We start from the raw sequence: 18,983 nt of genomic DNA on the forward strand, positions 1-18,983 counted from the left end.
CCATGATATTTGTGGTTGTGCCAGTCCTTATAACTCCAGGGGCAGGTAGCAGCCAAGGGAAAGGGTAGATGATACAGATGATAAGCGTCATCCCCAATATGGCAGAGAATGTAATAACTTGATACAATGTATCACTATTGTAAGTATTTTCTACTTCCTAAAATAAACATTGATTCACATTAATCAACAAACCATTCTCACCCTATTAGAAGGGAAGAAATCTTTTGGGCACAATCATGGCCACTTAGGGAGCTCCATCTCCCCCAATGTATAACGACAGCTGATCCCAAAAAATTGACAAAGGAGAGAAAAGCAAAGAAAGTAATAACATTGGATCATCCCGATTGTTTAGGAGTCATTTAGCGGGATTGATGGGTTTAGGTGACCCTTGTTGAGATGGAAATCATTTGATCATAGAGAACCAGCAGCTGGGGGCCACAATACTGGGGACGTCACTGACCAGATCAATAACAAGCTGGAGACTTAATGGACGTCTACACTAATAGCTTCAGCTACTTTTGTTTGAAAAGAGTGTTTGATATCTTACACTGGGGAACGCACCAACATCACCAGACAGAGGGAGACATGGCCTTATCTGCAAAAAAGATAGCAACAATTTATGGAGATAGCAAAGGAGAAATACACCAGAAAAAGTATCTGCAATGTACAGAAACGCCACATCGTATAACACTGAACCCGTATTGTTCCCTGATAATTACGGGACACACCTCTGCAGTAATTCTCCTCAACTGCTAACTGGTCTAACCTGTGTATATCTATAGGAGGAGAACCTGCAGCCTCATGTAAATCCTTCATTGTCCGAACCCTGACAGAAAGGAGGCAAAGGTACAAATGGGTGGAGAATAACGAAGTAACAGACCTCTACATATCGTCAGAGTCATCTACAAGAGAGCAGCTATAATCACACATCATATACATTTACACGGTGCCAATCATTACTAAGTACAGGCTAAGGGAGGTGTAGAAGAATATACATTTTATAATACTGCCCCCTATGTACAAGAATATAACTACTATAATACTGCCCCCTATGTACAGGAATATAACTACTATAATACTGGCCCCTATATACAAGAATATAACTACTATAATACTGCCCCCTATCTACAGGAATATAACTACTATAATACTCCCCCATATGTACAAGAATATAACTACTATAATACTGCCCCCTATGTACATGCATATAACTACTATAATACTGCCCCCTATGTACAGGAATATAACTACTATAATACTGCCCCCTATGTACAGGAATATAACTACTATAATACTGCCCCCTATGTACAGGAATATAACTACTATAATACTGCCCCCTATGTACAGGAATATAACTACTATAATACTGCCCCCTATGTACAGGAATATAACTACTATAATACTGCCCCCTATGTACATGAATATAACTACTATAATACTGCCCCCTATGTACAGGAATATAACTACTATAATACTGCCTCCTATGTACAAGAATATAACTACTATAATACTGCCCCCTATGTACAGGAATATAACTACTATAATACTCCCCCATATGTACAAGAATATAACTACTATAATACTGCCCCCTATGTACAGGAATATAACTACTATAATACTGCCCCCTATGTACAGGAATATAACTACTATAATACTGCCCCCTATGTACAAGAATATATCTACTATAATACTGCACCCTATGTACAAGAATATAACTACTATAATACTGCCCCCTATGTACAGGAATATAACTACTATAATACTGTCCCCTATGTACAGGAATATAACTACTATAATACTGCCCCCTATGTACAAGAATATAACTACTATAATACTGCCCCCTATGTACAAGAATATAACTACTATAATACTGCCCCCTATGTACAAGAATATAACTACTATAATACTGCCCCCTATGTACAAGAATATAACTACTAGAATACTGCCCCCTATGTACAAGAATATAACTACTAGAATACTGCCCCCTATGTACAAAAATATAACTACTAGAATACTGCCCCCTATGTACAAGAATATAACTACTATAATACTGCCCCCTATGTACAGGAATATAACTACTAGAATACTGCCCCCTATGTACAAGAATATAACTACTATAATACTGCCCCCTATGTACAGGAATATAACTACTATAATACTGCCCCCTATGTATATAATACTGCTCCCTATGTACAGGAATATAACTACTATAATACTGCCCCCTATGTACAAGAATATAACTACTATAATAATGCCCCCTATGTACAAGAATATAACTACTATAATACTGCCCCCTATGTACAAGAATATAACTACTATAATACTGCCCCCTATGTACAGGAATATAACTACTATAATACTGCCCCCTATGTACAGGAATATAACTACTATAATACTGCCCCCTATGTACAGGAATATAACTACTATAATACTGCCCCCTATGTACATGAATATAACTACTATAATACTGCCCCCTATGTACAGGAATATAACTACTATAATACTGCCTCCTATGTACAAGAATATAACTACTATAATACTGCCCCCTATGTACAGGAATATAACTACTATAATACTCCCCCATATGTACAAGAATATAACTACTATAATACTGCCCCCTATGTACAGGAATATAACTACTATAATACTGCCCCCTATGTACAGGAATATAACTACTATAATACTGCCCCCTATGTACAAGAATATATCTACTATAATACTGCCCCCTATGTACAGGAATATAACTACTATAATACTGCCCCCTATGTACAGGAATATAACTACTATAATACTGTCCCCTATGTACAGGAATATAACTACTATAATACTGCCTCCTATGTACAAGAATATAACTACTATAATACTGCCCCCTATGTACAAGAATATAACTACTATAATAATGCCCCCTATGTACAAGAATATAACTACTATAATACTGCCCCCTATGTACAAGAATATAACTACTAGAATACTGCCCCCTATGTACAAGAATATAACTACTAGAATACTGCCCCCTATGTACAAAAATATAACTACTATAATACTGCCCCCTATGTACAAGAATATAACTACTATAATACTGCCCCCTATGTACAGGAATATAACTACTATAATACTGCCCCCTATGTACAGGAATATAACTACTATAATACTGCCCCCTATGTACAAGAATATAACTACTATAATACTGCCCCCTATGTACAAGAATATAACTACTATAATGCTGCCCCCTATGTACAAGAATATAACTACTATAATGCTGCCCCCTATGTACAGGAATATAACTACTATAATACTGCCCCCTATGTACAGGAATATAACTACTATAATACTGCCCCCTATGTACAGGAATATAACTACTATAATACTGCCCCCTATGTACAGGAATATAACTACTATAATACTGCCCCTATGTACAAGAATATAACTACTATAATACTGCCCCCTATGTACAGGAATATAACTACTATAATACTGCCCCCTATGTATAGGAATATAACTACTATAATACTGCCCCCTATGTACAGGAATATAACTACTATTATACTGCCCCTATGTACAAGAATATAACTACTATAATACTGCCCCCTATGTACAGGAATATAACTACTATAATACTGCCCCCTATGTACAGGAATATAACTACTATAATACTGCCCCCTATGTACAGGAATATAACTACTATAATACTGCCCTTATGTACAAGAATATAACTACTATAATACTGCCCCCTATGTAGAGGAATATAACTACTATAATACTGCCCCCTATGTACAAGAATATAACTACTATAATACTGCTCCTATGTACAGGAATATAACTACTATAATACTGCCCCCTATGTACAAGAATATAACTACTATAATACTGCCCCCTATGTACAGGAATATAACTACTATAATACTGCCCCCTATGTACAGGAATATAACTACTATAATACTGCCCCCTATGTACAGGAATATAACTACTATAATACTGCCCCCTATGTACAGGAATATAACTACTATAATACTGCCCCCTATGTACAGGAATATAACTACTATAATACTGCCCCCTATGTACAAGAATATAACTACTATAATACTGCCCCCTATGTACAGGAATATAACTACTATAATACTGCCCCCTATGTACAGGAATATAACTACTATAATACTGCCCCCTATGTACAGGAATATAACTACTATAATACTGCCCCCTATGTACAAGAATATAACTACTATAACACTGCCCCCCTATGTACAAGAATATAACTACTATAATACTGCCCCCTATGTACAAGAATATAACTACTATAATACTGCCCCCTATGTACAGGAATATAACTACTATAATACTGCCCCCTACATATAACTGCTCTATCCCCATCCGGTATTTGTCTCCTTTCTCACTTTTTATTTTTTTCTCTGGTTTCTTGCCTCTTATCCTGTGGTTTTGGATTTGACTTCCTGTTTCTGTTGTCAGAGATTTGCAGCCAAGTGCAATAAATGTTACAATGGTGATTCTGCAGAGCGTTCCCCTGTGAGTGCAGCTGGGAGAGGAGTAAAGAGGTTTCTATGTGGGGAGCTCAGTGCAGCTAATGGGAGTTTCCTGATAGTAACGGAGCCTGAGTCTCTGCTGCACGGGTTTATAGGGGCAGGCGGTTTCTGTTCTCCTATAGACTCCTATGAACCTCCACACGATGGGCCACATTTATCAGAACTGGTGCAGTCTGTACTATGTGCAGTTACCTGTGTAGTGTGCAGGGGGCGCCAGATTCATGGATGGTGGTGACCGGTCTTCTTGAATCTGGCGCCCCCTGCACTGCTCGGGGAGTGTCACCTTTTTTTGGTGCGCTTTGCTGCAGAATTGTGGCGCATGTCAGTAATAAAACTGGCGCAGACACTTTATAAATACATGTGCAAACAGTTTGCATGTTCTTTTTAGTGCAAACACTTTATTAAATGTGCAGCAAATCCGTGACAATTTACTCATTTACATAATTAATATTATTGCACAATATCAGACTTTATCCTCACTACAGGAAATAAGTGGGGAATTCACCTTTATTTCCATCCGCCCATAGAATTCCTCATCATCTCCAAGATCTCTGCTTGCTGTCAGTGAATGAAATTGTTCTCAACACCTGACGTACTGTTAACCTGATACTTTTCATAACTGAGGCTTTGTAACAATTGTATCCGGTTTAGTCTTTTGTGAGGAAACTCCATAGTGATTCATGTTAATCTGGGATATTTTAGGAATTGTCTGAGATGTTCTAGGAGTTGTCTGGGATGTTCTAGGAGTTGTCTGGGATGTTCTAGGAGTTGTCTGGGATGTTCTAGGAGTTGTCTGGGATGTTCTAGGAGTTGTCTGGGATGTTCTAGGAGTTGTCTGGGATGTTATAGGAGTTGTCTGGGATGTTATAGGAGTTGTCTGAGATGTTATAGGAATTGTCTGAGATGTTCTAGGAATTTCCTGAGATGTTCTAGGAGTTGTCTGGGATGTTACAGGAATTGTCTGAGATGTTATAGGAGTTGTTTGGGATTTTATAGGAGCTGTCAGAGATGTTATAGGAATTGTCTGGGGTGTTATAGGAATTGTCTGGGATGTTATGGGAATTGTCTGGGATGTTATAGGAATTGTCTGGGATGTTATGGGAATTGTCTGGGATGTTATGGGAATTGTCTGGGGTGTTATAGGAATTGTCTGGGGTGTTATAGGAATTGTCTGGGGTGTTGTATGAAGCGGCTTATAACATGATTAATTAAGCAGAAATGCTGATTCTAATTAAAGGTGATGTCTCCCGCATCGGTCAGGCGCGCTGCGCTCTCCTGTGATTGGCTTTGATTGCTGTAATGAAACCTCACGACCCAACCGCACTGGGAATGTGGCGTCATGTCCGCAGCAGGAAGAAAGAGTCTTCAGTCCAGCAGAGGATTGTTCAGTGTAATCCCTAAGATACTTCATAATGTGGCAATAATAAGCGAAAAACTGGTATAGGAAGTGGGGATTAAAGGGGATGGTCACATCTACCCACGTGAATCAAACACAAGCCTCATACTACTCCAGGGTAGGTTAATTTGGGTTTAAATACTTTTTTTCCCCTAAAACAGCGCCACTCGTGACCACAGGTTGTTTGTGGTATTGCAACTAATTCGACTAAGTTTTCAATTCCATAAACATGAGCTGCAACATTAAACATGTGTGGTACAGTGTAGGAAATAAGAAAGTATCAGCCCCTCTATTACATTCTTACAAGTTTTATAGTTTTTTGTGCCTTTACTCCATATCACTACTAGTAATTGGGAGTGTCCTATTATTAGCATTTATATATCATTACCTGATTGATTGCTGGAACATCAAATGATAGGATAATGTGAATTTATTACCCAATATATGAGCAGAAATAACCTATAAAGAAATATTTAGTTCCTATAAATAAATTAATATTAGAATAAATAAATAAATAAATATTCAAAGAAAAATTTTGTATACTTTTGTATAAGTGTCGGATAATCCAGAATATCTTGTACTTGAGAATCGGTTCAGTCTCATTAATCTGGATTATGAAACCACAGCACGTATCATGTAATCGAGACACTGGGGCTTATTTACCAAGGGTGGCGGACGCACTTTCGGCACTCTTTCAGATTTTTTTTTGGCGCCGCTGGGACAGGTATTTCACAGGGGATTGTGTAGTACGCGATCGGATTGTGGCACGGCTGCAAAATCGGGGGAAGCGCTGGACGATCCGACTGATTCGGACTGAGCGCGGGATTTAACTTGCAAATTGTGTCGCAAGATCAAACACTTACATGCACCAGGAAGAAGAAGGTGAACTCCGGGGACCTGAGCGGGGAAGTGACACATGCAGGATATCGGGCGCAGGATCTTAGTGACTCCCCGCACAGCGCATTATACACGGACAATGCACTTACATGCACCAGGAAGAAGGTGAACTCCGGGGACCTGAGCGGGGAAGCGACACATGGAGGATATCGGGCGCAGGATCTTAGTGACTCCCCGCACAGCACATTATACACGGACAATGCACTTACATGCACCAGGAGGAAGAAGGTGAACTCCGGGGGCCTGAGCGGGGAAATGACACATGCAGGATATCGGGCGCAGGATCTTAGTGACTCCCCGCACAGCGCATTATACACGGACAATGCACTTACATGCACCAGAAGAAGAAGGTGAACTCCAGGGACCTGAGCGGGGAAGCGACACATGGAGGATATCGGGCGCACGATCTTAGGGACTCCCCGCACAGGGCATTATACACGGACAATGCACTTACATGCACCAGGAAGAAGAAGGTGAACTCCGGGGACCTGAGCTGGGAAGCGACACATGCAGGATATCGGGCGCAGGATCTTAGTGACTCCCCGCACAGCACATTATACACGGACAATGCACTTACATGCACCAGGAGGAAGAAGGTGAACTCCGGGGGCCTGAGCGGGGAAGTGACACATGCAGGATATCGGGCGCAGGATCTTAGTGACTCCCCGCACAGCGCATTATACACGGACAATGCACTTACATGCACCAGAAGAAGAAGGTGAACTCCAGGGACCTGAGCGGGGAAGCGACACATGGAGGATATCGGGCGCACGATCTTAGGGACTCCCCGCACAGGGCATTATACACGGACAATGCACTTACATGCACCAGGAAGAAGAAGGTGAACTCCGGGGACCTGAGCTGGGAAGCGACACATGCAGGATATCGGGCGCAGGATCTTAGTGACTCCCCGCACAGCGCATTATACACGGACAATGCACTTACATGCACCAGGAAGAAGGTGAACTCCGGGGACCTGAGCGGGGAAGCGACACATGGAGGATATCGGGCGCAGGATCTTAGTGACTCCCCGCACAGCACATTATACACGGACAATGCACTTACATGCACCAGAAGAAGAAGGTGAACTCCAGGGACCTGAGCGGGGAAGCGACACATGGAGGATATCGGGCGCACGATCTTAGGGACTCCCCGCACAGGGCATTATACACAGACAATGCACTTACATGCACCAGGAAGAAGAAGGTGAACTCCAGGGACCTGAGCGGGGAAGCGACACATGCAGGATATCGGGCACAGGATCTTAGTGACTCCCCGCACAGGGCATTATACACAGACAATGCACTTACATGCACCAGGAAGAAGGTGAACTCCAGGGACCTGAGCGGGGAAGCGACACATGGAGGATATCGGGCGCACGATCTTAGTGACTCCCCGCACAGGGCATTATACACAGACAATGCACTTACATGCACCAGAAGAAGAAGGTGAACTCCAGGGACCTGAGCGGGGAAGCGACACATGGAGGATATCGGGCGCACGATCTTAGGGACTCCCCGCACAGGGCATTATACACAGACAATGCACTTACATGCACCAGGAAGAAGAAGGTGAACTCCAGGGACCTGAGCGGGGAAGCGACACATGCAGGATATCGGGCACAGGATCTTAGTGACTCCCCGCACCGCGCATTATACACGGACAATGCACTTACATGCACCAGGAAGAAGAAGGTGAACTCCGGGGACCTGAGCGGGGAAGTGACACATGCAGGATATCGGGCGCAGGATCTTAGTGACTCCCTGCACAACGCATTATACACGGACAATGCACTTACATACACCGGGAAGAAGAAGGTGAACTCCAGGGACCTGAGCGGGGAAGCGACACATCCAGGATATCGGGCGCAGGATCTTAGTGACTCCCTGCACAGCGCATTATACACGGACAATGCACTTACATGCACCAGGAAGAAGAAGGTGAACTCCGGGGACCTAAGCAGGGAAGCGACACATGCAGGATATCGGGCGCAGGATCTTAGTGACTCCCCGCACAGCGCATTATACACGGACAATGCACTTACATGCACCAGGAAGAAGAAGGTGAACTCCGGGGACCTGAGCGGGGAAGCGACACATGCAGGATATCGGGAGCATGATCTTAGGGAATCGCAGCACAGCGCATTATACACGGACAATGCACTTTTGGAGAACTCCGCAGACTGGGTAAGTAAATGAGCCCCGCTAAGTTAGAATTTCTACAATCCGGCATCAATCGGACCTGATGATACAAGATTTTGGATGTGATACAGAAGTATAAAGAAAGTGGAGAATCTCTGGTTTCTGATAAATATCCGTCTTTATGAAATTAGAAATTATTGTGTAGTTCTATTCCGGATTATTAGTTTATTCTGGATTTTATTGGATGTCAGGAGTTTCGCTGTATGTTTAGATCTAGGAGTGGATACACTGAGATTTGCCAGAGCTATAAATATCTCCCATATCACTGACTGCTCAGCAAACACGGCAGAAAAAAAAAAAAGTTTGCTTTGGATGTTTTTTAGGCCAAAGTACATTTTGAACTTCAATCTTCCCCAGTAAAATGGTTCAGCGCCAAATCTGTAATCAGCGCAGAAGGCGAGGGGAATGAGCGGGGTCAGGTAAACATGGAGCTTGTTGGAGCAAGTCCTGAAGCGGTCACACCCATCATCCCTGTGCATTGTGCACTGCGCTGCCCTTGTATGGGCAGAGGACGGACGCCTTCCGGGGGATTATGACATCACCAGCCATAGACCCACCCAGCAACCGGGTGACATGTGAAACCCTGCTCGCCTCCAAACACTGTCAACACTGCCATGTTCAAAGAGAAGTGGGGCGGGTTTCCCGCGGATTATGAACAGAAAAAAACCCAAAACTGTAAAACAAAAAAAAAAAGTTTAAAAAAAGAACGTTGCTGTGCAGTTTATGGTGGGAAGAAATCCAACAGAAGAGCAAGATTCATATCATTTGCTACATTGTCCAAGGCAATCGCTTACATGGCAACTCCCAAACTATGGTCACTATCTGTGTAAAGAAAGGGGGTGAGGCTTTAAATTCTAAGTAAAGGTGACGCCTTAATCTAGTAAAAAAAAACTTGCACAACCGCATAAATACCATCCAGGCCAGTAGAGTATCGCAGAGGTACTTAAAGGAAATCTACCAAGAAAATCCACCCTGATAAACCAGGGACATTACCCATAGATCCAGGCACCGGGACTGTGGGAATCTTCTTATATTTGTTATCCGTGGCCTCCTCCCTTCTAAAATCTACTTTTAAAATGAGGGTAATAAGCTAGAAGGCTTTGGGGGTGTTACTGGAGCCCCTCTGCACTGTAGCTTCACAGTCTGTTACACTGTATCCCCTCCCCCACTCCCTCAGAACTTCCCCCTTCCACTGACTGCTGTGAAACTACAGCACGGAGGGGCTCTGGTAGCACTCCCTGAGCTCTTCTGGCTCATTAGCAAAATTTTAAGTTGATTTTATAAGGAAGGAGGCCATGGATAACAAATATAAGAAGATACCACAGTCCCGGTGCCTGGATCTAGGAGTAATGTCCCTGGTTTATCAGGATGGATTTTCATGGTAGATTTCATTTTAATAGTCAGAAGCGCTCGCTTTATGGCGTGCTGAAAACTGTTGGATACAGTAACCTGATGTCTGGTTTCTGTTTGCATGGCCATAATATAATTACATTCCTTTAATCCGCCACCTGATGATCTGGAAATCCTGCGCTCTGGGTCCATGACATCTTTAGAGATAGACGAGCGCACTCCGACACAACCATCTTGTTTTCAAGGAGGAGTGCGACAAGTTTCTTGAGGTTTATCAGAAAAGAAAGTAAAAAGGAAAAAAAAATGTACAAAAAAAAAATGTTTCTCGGTAGATAATAGTTCACAGGAAAACAGCGGGAAGAGATTCAGCGGGAGAGCGAGTTCTTTTAACTTTTTTATTATTTACTGGATGAGACAATCGCTTAGTGTGCAGCTCCATAATGTATTTCAACTAAAAGAACCTCGCTCGCTTTACGCCGCGTGGGAAACTGTCTCCGTGATAAAGCAAATAAAATAATTTGATTTCTGATGGGTTTCTTGTGCTGTGATATATTGTACAGTACAGAGTAGGGGGGTCCCGTGTAAACAATGAAGGGACCGCAGCCCCCACATGAGCACCACGGCCCCCTCAATCCCCCTTGCAGGGATTCTACAGATCCCCCCCCCCCATTTTGCAGTGTATCACCCTGATAAGTGTTGGACCTGGCAGGATTAGGTGTGTGGACATGAGATCAGGAAGATCAGTGAGTGAATTAGTTAATTTGGAGGACCCCCCTCCCCCTCCTCCCACCCCTCGGGGCGCGGGCAGATGGGCCGGTGCGGTGATAATGCTGTAATGTGAGAGGTTAAGTGTAGAGATGTGCAGAAAGAGATAAAATATTAATTCATCGCCAGACATGATGAGTTTTGGGTATCAAAGGGACGTTCCAAGGGGAGATGGCGGGTAGACAGCTGCAACATTAGCCAAGAGGAGCCGGATCACAGACAATCCGCGCCCATCTGCTCTCACACACAATTAGGGACGTTTTTTTTAAGGTAAAAGCAGCAAAATGCCGCAAGGTAAAGTAGGCCTCAGCCACAAATCTAGCCCTGACAACAAGTATAGAGGTGAGGCCATGGCAACCAATCAGGTTTCAGCTCTTTTTATCTAAACTGGTCTGGAAAAATGAAAGCTGGAATCTGATTGGGCTGCACAACAGAGCTTTGTTTTCCATTGCAACCAAATTGTACCATGAAATGAAAGCTGTCATTTGATTGGTTGGTAACATGGTCACTTTTCCTGCAGCCCAATCGGTTTCCAGCTCTCATTTTATTACACATTGATACTAAATAAGAGCAGCAATCTGGTTGGTTCTAACGTTTATCTGGCCTCTGAGGACTCGGCTATGGGATCTAGTCTTACCCATGGCGACCAATCAGATTACAGCTCACATTTTCTAACCTAGTCTGGAAAAAAAAATCAGGTCCCACTATAGCAACCAACCCGATCACTGCTCTTATTTCATAACCTGTTGTAAAGAGATAAAAGCTGCAATCTGGTTGGCCGGCACCATCATGGTAGTCCTGCTGTTTATGTAAATCATGTTTCTCCTCGGATTAGAAAGTGTAGGCCCAGTCAGATTCCAGCTTTTATCTCTTTACAACAGGTTATGAAATAAGAGCAGTGATCAGGTTGGTTGCTATAGTGGGACCTGTTGGACCTGTATGGTTCTGCTGCAGATCCCTTGGGTTTGGGGGTCCTGTAAACACAGATACAAGACCTGTCAGGACAGGACTGGTTCACAAATCAGAATCTAATACATTGTATAATCCACTCTGTACAAAAACAAACTCATCGTCTTCTGGCTGCAATGATGTTGTCAGCCTCTGGTATTATGGAGAGACCGAAGACCACCTTAACCCCCCACCACCAGATTCCTCGAGGCCATAAGGTCACATCGTGCTCTAGCACACAACAAAATTGACAAGAAGTGTTATCAGAGGACAGTAAATGCACAGACACGTAAAGAGGTTTTCCCTCACTAACAACTTTCCCCGTCCACATATAGTGGTCTCATTGCTGGGGGTCTACATTTAGGGACATCCAGGGGTCTCCTGTGTGAATGGAGAGGTAGTGTGTATGGTTTACTACCTGCTGCGTTTATTTCTATAGTACTCACTATATAGAACTGGGATGGCAGTATTCGGACCCCAGCGATCAGGCACTTGCCCCCGTCTCCTATAGACGATTGTGGAAAAATAATTTGCTATATAAAATGATCACTATATACCGAGAAATCTGATTGTTACTTTTCATATAACCCACATTATAGCGAATGCATTTTACCATGTGTGTTTTTTTTTTTTTTTGCTAGTGTGCTGTCCCTTTAAGAGTTTGTTGTGCCGTGGTCACATGATATACACAGAAAACCCGATGTCGAAATCTGCCGTGATTGAAACTAGAACCCGAGGAGGTAAGAAAATCTCCAAGATTTTTACATTCTAATTAGACACCGGGATTAGAGTGACTTAGTTTGTGCTCTGCGCCTATTGTTCTTGTCTGTGTATTGTGTATCAGGTCTGTTAAAGGGACGGAGCATTCATTTGAGTGTATTTTTTTCATTTTCAAAAACCCAGATAAGAGTTAATATAGTATACACACATCTATAATCTACTATTTTTAAGTATTTTATGTGCAATTTACTTAGAAAAAAAAACAAACTATTCTGCCAATCCTTTTTTTGGGGGAGGAGAAGAATCCAAAAGTTGTAGTTTTGTTGCAAACTTTCAAAATACAAAATAACAATTCTAACTGCAATAATAATCTCTATAAAGCCTCAGTGCTATAGATTTATATGATATATATGCATAATAGATTTATATTGTATAAAAGGCAAAAAGACATGACATACGTTTCACATGCATTTTTATTGCAATGTAAAAAAAAAAAAAAATCAATATAAATAAAAAAAAAAAAAATCTAAACTTTTTTACCCCAAAACTTTGAAGTTTTTGTTTTCTTAAATAGAATAAAACATGTGGAATCTTCTTCAGAAACCAAAAAAAAAAAAAAAAAAACATAGAAAAATTATATAACTTTATTACAAAGGTTAAACTCAAAACGAGTTCAGAAATTTTGTTCTCTTCTGTACAGATCGCGATGGGTTTTTTCAGAAAACCCAAAATAAAAAGACATAAATATAACTTACAAAGAGCTGGAAGCCGCCTCTACTGACACACGTCAGCCATATATAATATATATAAAAAAAACAGCTATGTACATATTTATACATATATATATAATATAGAATTAAGTCAAAGACAAGCAGAATTTGTCATATAAAAACAATATAAGGATGAGACCCCCGCCGCCCCCTCCCCCTCTGTACGAGGACTACAGAAGTTGGACAGTCCGTAGAGCAGGTTATCCTTAATACTGAACGATCGTTACAAAGGTAAAGAGTCCATGCAGGTCTCAATGTAACACAGCGACCCGGTGCTGTAGAACGGATACCGCTCTCTGCCACACCACCTCTCGCTCCGACGGAAGGCCGGGCAGCCCCCCCTTGCGCACGCGTGTTCAACAGTCAGATCACGGACGCCTATTTTTGTTTTCTCCTCCAATCAGGAGTTTCAACCTGAAATCGCTTCTCTCTCGGCACACTCTTTCCTGACTTCTCCTCCCCGGCCGGGCCAGTCCGCTCAGAATGTCTGCAGCTGCTGTGTTAACATGAGCTGGCAGCCGCTGTTGACGTGATTCATCACTTTCTGTTTGAGTTGGGCGACCTGCTCCCGCAGCATGTTGGCGGTGGACGCCAGTTCAGAGTTCTGAGACTTTAGGTTTTTCACTTTGTCTTCCAGGCGGGCGATACGTTCCAGTTTCCTCTTCCTGCACTTGGAGGCTGCGATCCTGTTTCTCATACGCTTCCGCTCGGCTTTGATCCTCTCCTGAGACTCCATGTCGATAGGGGAGAGAGGAGGGGTCTCACCGGGCATTTCGGGCACAGTCTGGGGCTCTTCTTTGAGAGCCTGCAGCCTGGGGTGCTGGACAGGGATGGGCGGGCTGCTGTGATGCTGGGAGGCGAAGCCCATGTTGTTGCTGTTGAAGGCAGGGGTGGTGCTGATGGTGGTGGGGTTGAAGCTGTTCAGGTTGGCATAGACAGGGGGCTCGTTGTGCAAGGGGTTACTGTATCCGTTGCCCCCGGCTATGGAGGAGACAGGTGTCAGTCCAGTGCATGCAGGGGCTTCGGGCGCAGAGGTGACATTTGGCAAGTTGTTCTGGTTATGAAGTTCTTGCAGCGCCCGGACAAAGCCCTCAGCAAAGCCCTCCTGCTCGTCCGTGACATTTTTAGGGCAAAGGAACTGGGTGGGAGTAGGGGTTGTAGTGATCATCCCATTGCTGGACTGGATGATAAGCCTCTCTAACTCCGGGGAGGCAAGTTTAAGAAGTCCAACGTCCGGAGACGTGAGGAGCTCCGCCGCCTTGCTCCTTAGGTGAGGCTTGATGGCGCTGGACGGGTCGGACAAGTTCAGGGTCATGCTCTGCTTCAGCACTTTGGGGTTGTATCCGTAGCCGGCAGGCTCGGGCTGGCTGAAGGCAGCGCTCAGTGCATCGTCGTAGAAAGTAGGTTCCATCCTCGCAGTCATACACCCTGGAAGCGAACCAGTGGGAGAAACGCGCGGTGCAGCGATCACACTGGGGTCTACAAACACGTCCTGCAGAGGAGCAAAGGAAACACTTCATCAATAGGGAGAACACAGAGGAAAACATCTCCCAACACCAGGATCTAAGGGGCACCCAGGATCACATGCAGATAGTATGGCACCCCAATAACCTCACTACATACATCCCATAACAACTCCTGCATCCCCAATAGTGACAGGGTGACCCTCTCACTGCTCAATCTGCTGTAACCTCCTGGGATCTTCTAGGACCAACACCCCAAATAATAAGCCCCATTCCCATGGATTATCAAGAACTTCATAATAATAATAATAAAGCTCCTCATCCGGGACCCTCGTGTGGTCTCCAGTTCTCCTCCAGTGCTGACTGTCTCCTCCAGGACCCCCAGTGCTGACTGTCACCCCCAGTGCTGACTGTCCCCTCCAGGACCCCCAGTGCTGACTGTCTCCTCCAGGACCCCCAGTGCTGACTGTCACCCCCAGTGCTGACTGTCTCCTCCAGCACCCCCAGTGCTGACTGTTTCCTCCAGCACCCCCAGTGCTGACTGTTTCCTCCAGCACCCCCAGTGCTGACTGTCTCCTCCAGCACCCCCAGTGCTGACTGTCTCCTCCAGCACCCCCAGTGCTGACTGTCTCCTCCAGCACCCCCAGTGCTGACTGTCTCCTCCAGCACCCCCAGTGCTGACTGTCTCCTCCAGCACCCCCAGTGCTGACTGTCTCCTCCAGCACCCCCAGTGCTGACTGTCTCCTCCAGCACCCCCAGTGCTGACTGTCTCCTCCAGCACCCCCAGTGCTGACTGTCTCCTCCAGCACCCCCAGTGCTGACTGTCTCCTCCAGGACCCCCAGTGCTGACTGTCACCCCCAGTGCTGACTGTCTCCTCCAGGACCCCCAGTGCTGACTGTCTCCTCCAGGACCCCCAGTGCTGACTGCCTCCTCCAGCACCCCCAGTGCTGACTGTCACCCCCAGTGCTGACTGTCTCCTCCAGGACCCCCAGTGCTGACTGTCTCCTCCAGGACCCCCAGTGCTGACTGCCTCCTCCAGCACCCCCAGTGCTGACTGTCTCCTCCAGCACCCCCCAGTGCTGACTGTCACCATGCCCCTTTAGCTTTCTTCTAAACTTTCAGACAGTTGCAGGACCCCCGGATCCCCGCCAGTCCCGGGGTCTCCCCTTCTCCCCCCAGCGCCTGTCAGCAGAAGTTCTTACTTGTAGCTCGGGCTGTCTCTCTCCCTCTCTGTATACTGTTCTCTCCGGGCTGTCTCCCTCTCTGTATACTGTTCTCCCGGGCTGTCTCTCTGTAGACTGTGCGCCCGGGCAGCGTGCAGCTAACTCTTATCTGCGGACAGTCACCCACTAAAAATAGACATGATGTCACCCCCGCGGCCCGCCATTGGCTGAGGAGTTTCTTGGGCGGGGCTAAGGGTGCAAATGAACCCTGGTCGCCATGGAGACCGCCCTAGAAGATTCTAACTGTCGCGGAGGATGCCGGGATGAGGTAATGCTGGCCGCGGTGCATTGTGGGCTGACGTCGTGTTGTCGGAGGTGTCGCTGCTCCGGGACGCGGTTTGATGTGAGTTCCCGCCACCACCTGCCTGGAAGTGACTGCTCCGGACAGCACAGAGGCCGCAGCTGCTGCACAACCTCTTCACTGTCACTATGAGCGCTCCGCCCGGCACCCGGGACTGACAGCACAGCAACAAGTTCTCAGAAGTCTTTGGCCCAGAGTTGTGGTGCCACAGGTTACTTACTGTGCCCCCCCCACGATATCAGGATATAGGGGTCCGTGCCCCCCCCCAGAATATAGGGGTCCGTGCCCCCCCCAGAATATAGGGGTCCGTGCACCCCCAGGATATCAGAATATAGCGGTCTGTGCCCCCCCCCCAGAATATAGGGGTCTGTGCCGCCCCCCCAGAATATAGGGGTCTGTGCCCCCCCCCCAGAATATAGGGGTACGTGCCCCCCCAGGATATCAGAATATAGGGGTACGTGCCCCCCCCAGGATATCAGAATATAGGGGTTCCCCCCCCCCCCAGGATATAGGGGTCCGTCCCCCCCCCCCCCCCCCCAAAGGATATAGAGGTGACGGACACTTGAACTCCCCAGGTTATGGAGCGTCTATACTGCTGCTCTCTCACTCCTAGCATTTAGCATCCCTGCTGTGGGTCCCGGCGGCCCTCCTTAGGGGTTCTCAACCCCGTATACATATATATATGTGCCTGTTCTCTTCCCCACATCACTGCCCTACATAAATATTTGGAGGTTACTTAAAGTATTGATTATAAGAAGATAAGTGTGAGGAATAGAGATTACAGGGGGCAAAAGTGGCTGATAACAGGGACCTATAAATCCATATTACGTTACACGATTGATCTCGGCTTCTCATAACTTATAATAGAGAGAGTTCCATGGTTTGGGGGCAGGGGGTGTCCTGCTCTCTCGTCCCATAATCCTGGGCTCAGAGCAGTAAACACTGATGGGAGATTCGGGAACTGGGAGAGGAGGAGGTGTAGATCAGTGATCAGTGGGTGGAGATACAGATGGAGTCAAATATGGAAGGGGGGTGGGCATGGCACAAAGTGGAGTTATTCCGTGAAAAGTGGTGACTGGTGATGGATCCTTGTGAGGATGGGGACAGGTTCACAGACCCCCAATGGCAGGGAGAATAACGGGAACACCTAGAGGGTGCGGAGTCTGGAGGGCTGTCTGGAGGGTTAATCCAGCAGGGGGTGATATAGACACGTCCGCTTTGTGGCAGGACACTAAGGGGTTAAGTCAGGGAGGGAGAGAGGAAACCCCTTGTGCTCTCTGCCAGGGTTTCTGTTCTCAGCAGAGAAACACAAGATCCTGAAGATGATTAAAAGAAGCCAAAATCGACTCAAAAAAAAGAAAGAATAAATAGAAGAATATTCTCATACATTGTAACTAAAGCTCCGAAAGTCTGCGGATACAATGTAACCTTTCCCTGTGGTTCCCTCTCTTGTATTATTGGGGCTGTTTTGTGAGCCTTTCGCCCCAGTGCGGAGTCTTTGCTCGGTGCGATGTGTGTCAGCAGACAAAATCACTGTCCCACAGTGGATCCAATGACCTAAATGGGGCAAACTGGGACCTAGAGAGTCCGTTTCACCTGCAGGTGCGTTTTTGGCCTGACGTGTGATATATGGTCCCGGGATCAAATGCTTATGTATATGGGGACGAAGGCTGCGAGTCTAAATTTTTGCCTTTGAGGCAGTTCTGGAACTACTAACCCCAAGAGGTTAAGGAGCTTCTGATTCTTACCATACTACTAGTATCAGTATGTGCATGCTGTGACTTGTAGTCCCACAACTTGGGTACTTAGAAGAAGTGGTCTTACTAGGGTCATGCTGTGACTTGTAGTCCTGCAACTTAGTTACTTAGAAGAAGTGGTCCTACTAGGGTCATGCTGTGACTTGTAGTCCTGCAACTTGGTTACTTAGAAGAAGTAGTCCTACTAGGGTCATGCTGTGACTTGTAGTCCCACAACTTGGGTACTTAGAAGAAGTAGTCCTTCTAGGGTCATGCTGTGACTTGTAGTCCAGCAACTTAGTTACTTAGAAGAAGTGGTCCTACTAGGGTCATGCTGTGATTTGTAGTCCAGCAACTTGGTTACTTAGAGGAAGTGGTCCTACTATGGTCATGCTGTGACTTGTAGTCCAGCAACTTGGTTACTTAGAGGAAGTGGTGCTACTAGGGTCATGCTGTGACTTGTAGTCCCACAGCAGCTTATTAAGATCTTTGCTTTATAATTAGATCCTATACGTCGGGTGTTTTGGGGTTAACAATAATGTGTAGCTTTTTTTTATTACACATTTGCCGGTCTTGTTTGTCACTGTGCCGTTCGTTATCACTTTCTATGTGTGTTACATCTCGTTTACCAAGAAGGGGTTAAGCAATGGGCGGGAGCTGGGGAGCGCTGTGTT

The 18,983-nt window shown here is 45.2% G+C and overlaps 2 protein-coding genes across 5 annotated transcripts in view; one reads left to right on the forward strand and one right to left on the reverse strand.

The window, feature by feature from the left end:
- FGGY (FGGY carbohydrate kinase domain containing) overlaps nucleotides 1–18,983 on the forward strand; it is a 356,370-nt gene that overhangs the window by 9,378 nt on the left and 328,009 nt on the right. For 3 of the 4 annotated variants that reach the window (XR_011850140.1, XM_072126729.1, XM_072126726.1), the window contains exon 2: nucleotides 12,737–12,835. Coding sequence is in view for 2 of the 4 variants with exons in the window: in XM_072126726.1 (XP_071982827.1) it covers nucleotides 12,775–12,835 (61 nt within the window). In the remaining 2 variants the exon portion in view is untranslated. Of the gene's footprint in view, nucleotides 1–12,037; nucleotides 12,054–12,736; nucleotides 12,836–18,983 lie in introns of those variants that run through there. The other variant, XM_072126727.1, reaches the window with a different exon arrangement.
- On the reverse strand, nucleotides 13,442–16,407 carry JUN (Jun proto-oncogene, AP-1 transcription factor subunit). The gene is made up of 2 exons (XM_072127003.1): nucleotides 16,252–16,407; nucleotides 13,442–15,077 (listed from the first exon to the last, which is right to left on the reverse strand). The coding sequence occupies exon 2, from the start codon at nucleotides 15,006–15,008 to the stop codon at nucleotides 14,064–14,066; it is 945 nt and encodes a 314-aa protein (XP_071983104.1). The 5' UTR covers nucleotides 15,009–15,077; nucleotides 16,252–16,407; the 3' UTR covers nucleotides 13,442–14,063.

Source organism: Engystomops pustulosus, chromosome 10 (assembly GCF_040894005.1).
Source record: "Engystomops pustulosus chromosome 10, aEngPut4.maternal, whole genome shotgun sequence".
Lineage (NCBI taxonomy): Eukaryota > Metazoa > Chordata > Amphibia > Anura > Leptodactylidae > Engystomops > Engystomops pustulosus.